The 9,703-nt window shown below is 39.4% G+C and overlaps 1 protein-coding gene across 1 annotated transcript; it reads left to right on the top strand.

The window, feature by feature from the left end:
- The first annotated feature begins 3,392 nt into the window (after nucleotides 1–3,392).
- LOC125666538 (uncharacterized) lies at nucleotides 3,393–7,974 on the top strand. Its single transcript, XM_048899684.2, has 2 exons — nucleotides 3,393–3,521; nucleotides 5,459–7,974. The coding sequence occupies exon 2, from the start codon at nucleotides 5,462–5,464 to the stop codon at nucleotides 7,166–7,168; it is 1,707 nt and encodes a 568-aa protein (XP_048755641.1). The 5' UTR covers nucleotides 3,393–3,521; nucleotides 5,459–5,461; the 3' UTR covers nucleotides 7,169–7,974.
- The last annotated feature ends 1,729 nt before the right edge of the window (nucleotides 7,975–9,703 follow it).

Genomic DNA, 9,703 nt, shown 5'->3' on the forward strand with positions numbered 1-9,703 from the left:
AACTCAACATGATACAAGGCAGGCATTAACACCCCCACCCCAACTCAACAAGACAGGCATTAACACCCCCACCCCCAACTCAATAAGGCAAGCATTAACATCCCCACCCCCAAATCAACATGATACCAGGCAGGCATTAACACCCCCACCCCAGCTCAACATGATACAAGGCAGGCATTAACACCCCCACCCCCAACTCAACATGATATAAGGCAGGCATTAACACCCACTCCAGCTCAACAAGACAGGCATTAACACCCCCACCTCCAAATCAACATGATGCAAGACAGGCATTAACACCCCACCCCCAACTCAACATGATACAAGGCAGGCATTAACACCCCCACCCCCAAATCAACATGATGCAAGACAGGCATTAACACCCCACCCCCAACTCAACATGATACAAGGCAGGCATTAACACCCCCACCCCAACTCAACAAGACAGGCATTAACACCCCCACCCCAACTCAACAAGGCAAGCATTAACACCCCCACCCCCAACTCAACATGATACAAGACAGACATTAACGCCCCCACCCCAACTCAACATGATACAAGACAGGCATTAACACCCCCACCCCAACTCAACATGATACAAGACAGGCATTAACACCCCACCCCCATCTCAACATGATACAAGACAGACATTAACACCCCCACCCCCAACTCAACAAGATACAAGGCAGGCATTAACACCCCAACCCCAACTCAACATGATACAAGGCAGGCATTAACACCCCCACCCCCAGCTCAACAAGACAGGCATTAACACCCCCACCCCAACTCAACAAGGCAAGCATTAACACCCACACCCCCAACTCAACATGATACAAGACAGGCATTAACACCCCCATCCCAACTCAACATGACACAAGACAGGCATTAACACCCCCACCCCAACTCAACATGATACAAGACAGACTTTAACACCCCCACCCCAACTCAACATGACACAAGACAGGCATTAACACCCCCACCCCCAACTCAACATGATACAAGACAGGCATTAACACCCCCACCCCAACTCAACAAGACAGGCATTAACACCCCCACCCCCAATTCAACATGATACAAGGCAGATATTAACACCCCACCCCAGCTCAACAAGGTACAAGACAGGCATTAACACCCCACCCCAACTCAACAAGGCAGGCATTAACACCCCAACTCCAACTCAACATGATACAAGACAGGCATTAACACCCCCACCCTAGCTCAACAAGGTACAAGACAGACATTAACACTCCCACCCCCAACTCAACATGATACAAAGCAGGCATTAACACCCCCACCCCAGCTCAACAAGGTACAAGACAGGCATTAACATCCCCACCCCCAACTCAACATGATACAAGGCAGTCATTAACACCCCCACCCCAGCTCAACATGATACAAGGCAGGCATTAACACCCCCACCCCCAACTCAACATGATGCAAGGCAGGCATTAACACCCCCACCCCAACTCAACAAGACAGGCATTAACACCCCCACCCCCAACTCAACAAGGCAAGCATTAACATCCCCACCCCCAAATCAACATGATACAAGGCAGGCATTAACACCCCCACCCCCAACTCAACATGATACAAGGCAGGCATTAACACCCCCACCCCAGCTCAACATGATACAAGGCAGGCATTAACACCCCCACCCCCAACTCAACATGATACAAGGCAGGCATTAACACCCCACCCCAGCTCAACAAGACAGGCATTAACACCCCCACCCCCAAATCAACATGATGCAAGACAGGCATTAACACCCCACCCCCAACTCAACATGATACAAGGCAGGCATTAACACCCCCACCCCAACTCAACAAGACAGGCATTAACACCCCCACCCCCAAATCAACATGATGCAAGACAGGCATTAACACCCCACCCCCAACTCAACATGATACAAGACAGGCATTAACACCCCCACCCCAGCTCAACATGATACAAGGCAGACATTAACACCCCACCCCAGCTCAACATGATACAAGGCAGGCATTAACACCCCACCCCCAACTCAACATGACAGACATTAACATCCTCACTCCCAACTCAACAAGGCAGGCATTAACACCTCCACCCCCAAATCAACATGATACAAGGCAGATATTAATGGTATAGGTATATATTGTTTCAATGTTCGTAGTGAATTAATGAACGGTACCTGTATATGATGGTATAGGTATATATTGTTTCTATGTTCGTAGTGAATTAATGGACGGTACCTGTATATGATGGTATAGGTATATATTCAGTACACGCATTGTTTCAATGTTCGTGGTGAATTGATGAACGGTGACTGTCTGCAATCTGTTCGGTACATATACTCAGGTAAGTGTTGTTGTGACACTGGAAACATAAGACAAACCTTCTTTAGATGTATTGATTGACTGCTAATATACTGCTCTATTGATTAATTAAATATTTCAGTTTAACGCCTTACATTATGATAAAGTGAATGAGGAAATCTTTAATATTTGTAGATTTTGATGTCTGACTATCAAATTAATTGTTAATTAAGTTGAGATTAAAATTAGAAACTACATGAAAATACAGATAACGGGTTCGTTAGGCGTTAGGGAGACTAGGAAAACGTACCTATAACGAAATAGAATTGTTAATCCAAAATCATAAACAGATGTATCATGTTAAAAGAAAATTGCTGAAATGAAGTTATAGAATTGCAATTATAAGCAGAAATAGAAATGCTGAATTAAATTGAATCAAAATTAGAAACAGAAATATTAACACAAAACTATGCAATAAAAATTGTAAACATACACTGTACACAAACAAAAATGTTAAAATAAAAATGTTAGTTAAATTATAGAATTAAAATAATAAGCAGAAATAAAAATGTTGAATAAATTTCTTAAAAACAAAAATATATTTCAAAATCGGAAACAGAAACAGATTTGTTATTACAAAAGTAAATAACAATAAAAATTCTAAATGGACACAAATAGATTTAGTAAAATAAAAATACAGATTAAAATTATGAAGAGACACAATGTTTAAATGAAAAATATATAATGAAAATGTTGATATTAAGTTGCTAAAGAAATAAAAGTGTTAGAATGTAATTTTGGCACTGGTATGACTAAATAAATCACAACATTCTATCAATGTATTTATTTCATTTGGATATGCTTAAACTCCAGGAGACAGGTATCATCGTCGCAGGCCACGCCTATTGTCTCCGTGAACACATCGGTACAGTGTACTACCGGGCCGCGGCTAGCGACGGTGCAGTGGTATAGAATTTGGCTTAACTTAGTACCACAAGTACTTACACCATTGTGTACTATTCACTAAAGGGTGAAAACCTGAGTGTTGATATTTAGAGTTTAACAGTAACAGGAAATGGAAAACAGAAACTTCGGGTTTTCCCCGTTCTTTTTATAGGTATTGCATGTTGACTATGGGTAAGTTATAGGGAGGGTGAGGACCCACTCAGCTTCTCTGTATACATGTTAATGGACATTTAAAGGGCGTGCAGTAGAAAGTGGACATTGTATGGGGTGAGAAGTGTTTTTTCTCTGTCTTTAACAGTTCGAATTTTTAATCCTATATTTCACAATCTACCTGTACAGCTCTATTTATACACTGTAGAAATCTAGCTCTATTTATGTACACGCTAGAAATACGGGTGTATTGGGCTGTAACAATCCGCGTCTTGAACTTTAAATCATAAAGAATAACTTGAATATATCGGTCAATGCACATAGGCAGTGTGATTTCTTATCACCGTATTAGAATTTTTTCAACCACTAATATTTGAAGAAATGATTTGTAAGAGGGGCAGAGATATTGGATATTGTTTTTATTGATCACGTCGCGACACATTTTTGTACGTGTATTATATTACAAGAGAGAAGGGACAAGGACGATTTCTGTCAGTCGAGCCTGTGATTTACTTTGTATGGGGACAAATATTGTGTTCTTATTATTTCGTTCCCACACACAGGACTCACAGAATGAAAGTAGAGGGGAATGGTGTTGTCTTTACTGATATCAATTAATAAAGGAAAACCAACATTTTATTCACAGAGAATAACAAACATTTATATAGACCTTTTAACTGTATAATATATTATAATATTAACTGTATAAGATATTATAATATTAACTGTATAAGATATTATAATTTTAACTGTATAAGATACTATAATTTTAACTGTATAAGATACTATAATTTTAACTGTATAAGATATTATAATTTTAACTGTATAAGATATTATAATTTTAACTGTATAAGATATTATAATTTTAACTGTATAAGATATTATAATTTTAACTGTATAAGATATTATAATTTTAACTGTATAAGATATTATAATTTTAACTGTATAAGATATTATAATTTTAACTGTATAAGATATTACAATTTTAACTGTATAAGATATTACAATTTTAACTGTATAAGATATTACAATTTTAACTGTATAAGATATTACAATTTTAACTGTATAAGATATTACAATTTTAACTGTATAAGATATTATAATTTTAACTGTATAAGATATTACAATTTTAACTGTATAAGATACTATAATTTTAACTGTATAAGATACTATAATTTTAACTGTATAAGATATTATAATTTTAACTGTATAAGATATTATAATTTTAACTGTATAAGATATTATAATTTTAACTGTATAAGATATTATAATTTTAACTGTATAAGATATTATAATTTTAACTGTATAAGATATTATAATTTTAACTGTATAAGATATTACAATTTTAACTGTATAAGATATTATAATTTTAACTGTATAAGATATTATAATTTTAACTTTGTGTTTATTTTCTGCTAGGCATTGTGAGTACATAATCAATATGCACTTTTCGTCGGAGAGAGGGAGAGTCACAGAGAGAGAGTCACAGAGAGAGAGAGAGTCACAGAGAGAGAGAGAGAGAGAGAGTCACACACACACAGAGAGAGAGAGAGAGAGTCACAGAGAGAGAGTCACACACACACACACAGAGAGAGAGAGAGAGAGAGAGAGAGAGAGAGAGAGAGAGAGAGAGAGAGAGAGAGAGAGTCACACACACACACACAGAGAGAGAGAGTCACACACACACACACAGAGAGAGAGAGAGAGAGAGAGAGAGAGAGAGAGAGAGAGAGAGAGAGACACACGCACAGAGAGAGAGAGAGACACACACACACAGAGAGAGAGAGAGAGAGAGAGAGAGAGAGTCACACAGAGAGAGACACACAGAGAGAGAGAGTCACAGAGAGAGAGAGAGAGAGTCACACAGAGAGAGAGACACACACAGAGAGAGAGTCACAGAGAGAGAGAGAGAGTCACACAGAGAGAGAAAGTCACAGAGAGAGAGAGAGAGATTGTACAGAGAGAGAGAGGGGGAGAGGGAGACACACACACACAGAGAGACAGAGAGAGTATTTCTTTGGTTTTTGTCTAATTTTTTATTTATTTATTTACAGGCTATGTTCACTGGCATATCCACATTAAGGAAAGCTTTGGTCAAAAACATCCGGGTCCCCACCAGATGTTTCACGACAAAGACCATCCAAGCTGTTTCAGACTTTATCGATATCAGACACGATGCCACCTTATTTCGAAGTTCCCAAAAATCCGGAAAGACGAGAACCTCTACGCCTCGTGAGGAGGCAGACATCACTCAAGCCGTTAGATTTCTGATGAGTAACATCATACTAAAGTCCTCGGAAGACGATCATCGATTTAAAGTTCAGTTTCTTCAGCTTATTGGAAGCGTCCACGAGGAGACGAAAATTGTGAAGCAGAATGAATTCGACTTCTTTGCAGTATTTGATTACAATATCATATATGATAAGAAAATGCGCTTAGAACCCGGTTGTAGACCTGGTTTTACAAAGATCCGCGTACAGGGCAACGCTAATGAGTGGTTCGATTACTGTCAGGGTCACTATTTGTCCCCCCATATCTGTATGAGGCGGTTCGAGAGCCTTCTTCCGAATCAACTAGGGGACCTGGAACCAGTCAAAACTACATCCGGGACATTGCGTGGTTGGAAGAGACGGAAGCGGACATTTGACTTGATTTGGGAGAATCGTGACGATCACATGATCATCGCAGTGGACGTGATGCCGGCATTTCTTGTCCACTACCGAGATTTACCACAAACTTTACGTGAACCGTGCACTGACAGCAGGATGGAGCAGCTAGGAGCCGATCATTCTAGTTTTCTGATCCCGCGTTCATGCGAACACCATTATGAAGGAAAGTGTTGGCATAACTCATTTGCTCATGCCGAAAGTACCTTGATTAGGAATATGGACGCGCAGAAAAAGAAATGTCACCGTGTGTTAAAATTGCTGTTTGTGAACAGTGAAAAATTTGATAACTCAAACTTCTTGTCGTCATATGCGCTGAAATCCACCATCATGTACAAGTCGAAGAAGGATTATGAGAATGAATTTCAATTTCTTTTGTACGTTCTTATCCACTTTGCCAAGTGTTTTGATCAAACATGTATGCCTACGTATTTTTTGACAAAGACCAACATTTGGAAAAACATAATTGAACATAAAACGCACAACGTTTGGGGGGCAAGGTTTCTCTATGACTTCCGCGTGAGTCGACAGATTCTGAAGCACGTCAGCCGTTCGGAGCTGGAGGTCCGCTTTGCGGCCTGGAACGTGGCAGTTGTCCTGGAGTTTTGGCGCCGTGTCATGATTCTCCTGATTGTTCTCCTCTCTAAGGCGGAATCCTCAATGGACATTGAGTTCTTTCTGAGCGTGATTCACGATTCTCATACAAAGGACAACCAATTCTATATGGACCATCAGAGAAACAGGAAGTCTAACTGGGTTTTGATGGCCTCTCAGTACGAAGTGCTGATGATAAGAGCAAAGCAAAGAAAAATCATACGTGAGTTGGACCTTCCCGTATTTTCGGAGTTAATAAACGAGTTTAGAAAATACGGAATATTGGACTTGAAAGCGTTAAATAGCCTAATCAAAGAAAATAGATACGACTTTCAGGCTGGTAAGTTCCCCTTAGTAAGCCTAGACGTGAAGAGGTACGCTAATGTGTATGTCCCTCACACATCCTCCTGCAAAACAGAGACGCTATACCGTCGTAAGTACTACCCTAAAAACGAAGCTGGTGGCCCGACCACAAACCCGCTACCAATTGATACATTACGATAATGCGGGGACTAGTACACTGTTGTGTGGGACTAGTACACTATTGTGTGGGAACCAGTACACTATTGTGTGGGAACCAGTACACTATTGTGTGGGACTATTACACTATTGTGTGGGGACTAGTACACTCATGTGTGGTGAATCAGTATACTATTGTGTGGGAACCAGTACACTCATGTGTGGGGACCAGTACACTATTGTGTGGGAACCAGTACACTATTGTGTGGGAACCAGTACACACAATAGTGTAGGAACCAGTACACTATTGTGTGGGACTAGTACACTATTGTGTGGGAACCAGTACACTATTGTGTGGGGAACCAGTACATTATTGTGTGGGGAACCAGTGCACTATTGTGTGGGGACCAGTACACTATTATGCGAGATCAAAAGACAAAGTCTCTTAATGCTGTTAGACCTGAACATGGTACATGTACGGGGTATGACTGTTCCTTCATCAAATGCTCGTCTGAAGAACTGAGTGCCACAGACCTGCAGTAGACGGCCGTTTCACTAACTGGTCGTAAGTCGTAAACGCACGATTACTTTTACGATCACTCTGACGCGCAGGTATACCAGCGTTTCACGAAACCTGTCGTAGGCGTAACACTTACGATTGCGTCTGACGTTTTAGAACTTTTCTCTCTACGGAGATACATTTAAAATTAATCTTACTGTGGAGAGAAAAGTTCAGTCATGATTTCCTCATGACTTTGAATACATCCTTACCGTCTGCAGTAATCTACATGTGTACAATATGTATGACAAATCCATGTTGTTGATGAAGATAATAAAAATCTTGAACCCGATCTCTAGTGTAACGTACTGACAATTCCTAGAATGTTAGATTTATAAATTAATAGGATAATGTTTATTGTGGGTTTTTTTAAATGAAACTTATAATATTATAGAAGAAATATATTAAAAAACAAGTAATATAAAATATCTACATTTTATAGAATTTTAAATGTCATTTTTAAGCATGTATCGATCTTTTAAAGTAAGACAAGTTTCCGTCAATCAATAAATAAACTATATTCAAAGGACAAAAAAGAATAAGAACATAAAATGATGAAGATCTTAAAAGAAATGATAATAACAAAAAGTATATGGTAAATTTCGTCCAGCATCGAACACGCTTTAAACCATGGATATATACATGTATTCGTTTATCGCTTGTTGTAAATACACTACAACACTGCTGATATATACAGTTCCAACATGACAGAAAGCAGTCCCGGGGCAGTCCCGCAGCAGTCCCAGTAAACAAACCGAATAGCAGTCCCAGTAGGCGGGGTTAAAATAACTAGTGAGAGGAGCTAAGCCGACAGTGAGATTATCAATAAACATTGTCGATAATCGCTAGAGCGCTTCAATACGGTAGTCCAAATCAAAGATAAATGACTTACAATGTAATTAAAGAAAAAAAAACAATACATTATACGTGAAAACAGCACATATTCAAAATACTTCTGGACACTTTTTCGTGAATTTCTAACAAAATGATAGTTTATGAATACGAGTGAAAATATGTAGCATAATTATAATTATTTCTTGACTGGGTTATTGAAATGAATGTGTTTAAAGTCGCCGATATGATTTATTCTCTTATCGTATATATATTAAACTAACAAAAACTGCTTTCTTTTCTTGTCAATCATAACATCACGTGATTCATTCACGCTTGGCTGAACAACGCAATCCCAAAAAGCAGTCCCGGGCACTGATGGGACTGCTTTCTAGAGCAGTCCCACTTTTTGAGAGAGCAGTCCCTGGGACAGCTTGGTGTCAGGCTGGGCATGGTTGGTACTGTAGCTGTACAAATTTCAAACAAATCACGGACCCTGACTGTCCTCTCAATCACGGACCCCGACTGTCCTCTCAATCACGGACCCCGACTGTCCTCTCAATCACGGACCCTGACTGTCCTCTCAATCACGGACCCCGACTGTCCTCTCAATCACGGACCCTGGACTGTCCTCTCAATCACGGACTCTGCATTTTCCCCGGTTTAGCCTATTAAACATGTGTACTTCCGGCTTTACGCGATGATGTACATGGATAATTCAGATCATTATATTTAAGATTATTGTTGATATTGCACTTCTTAACAAAGGGTCGGGACTCCAAGAGTCCATCTATTTGTGTATATAGTTTGTAAATTACATTTTTAACGACATTCGTAAAACTTTACAGAAACGTTTCACTTGTAAATTATGAATTAACCCCTCCCCCGTTACCAAATCATGATCATATTATATTTTCCTAGAAATCCGTATTGTCTATCATTTGAATGTGCATGCATTATGCCGTTTGGTTAGTTAGTTGCATCTGTCTATGATAGCAGGTGTGTTAATCGTAGATGTGATCAGTCTCGGATGTAAATGAACTCTTGCCGAAGAAAAGTTTTAAGGTAGTATTCTACATCGTCATAATGGCTGACTTCCTTTAAAAACATGGATGAAAAATCAATATCAGCAATATTTGACTTTTCCTTTTTTCATTCAAGTACATGTACCTAGCCGAGTTGCTCAGTAG

The sequence above is a fragment of the Ostrea edulis genome, chromosome 10 (genome assembly GCF_947568905.1).
Source record: "Ostrea edulis chromosome 10, xbOstEdul1.1, whole genome shotgun sequence".
Taxonomy (NCBI): domain Eukaryota; kingdom Metazoa; phylum Mollusca; class Bivalvia; order Ostreida; family Ostreidae; genus Ostrea; species Ostrea edulis.

What these genes read in the sequence shown, in the direction of transcription:
- LOC125666538 (XM_048899684.2), top strand. Translation starts at nt 5,462, where the DNA reads ATGTTCACTGGCATATCCACATTAAGGAAAGCTTTGGTCAAAAACATC.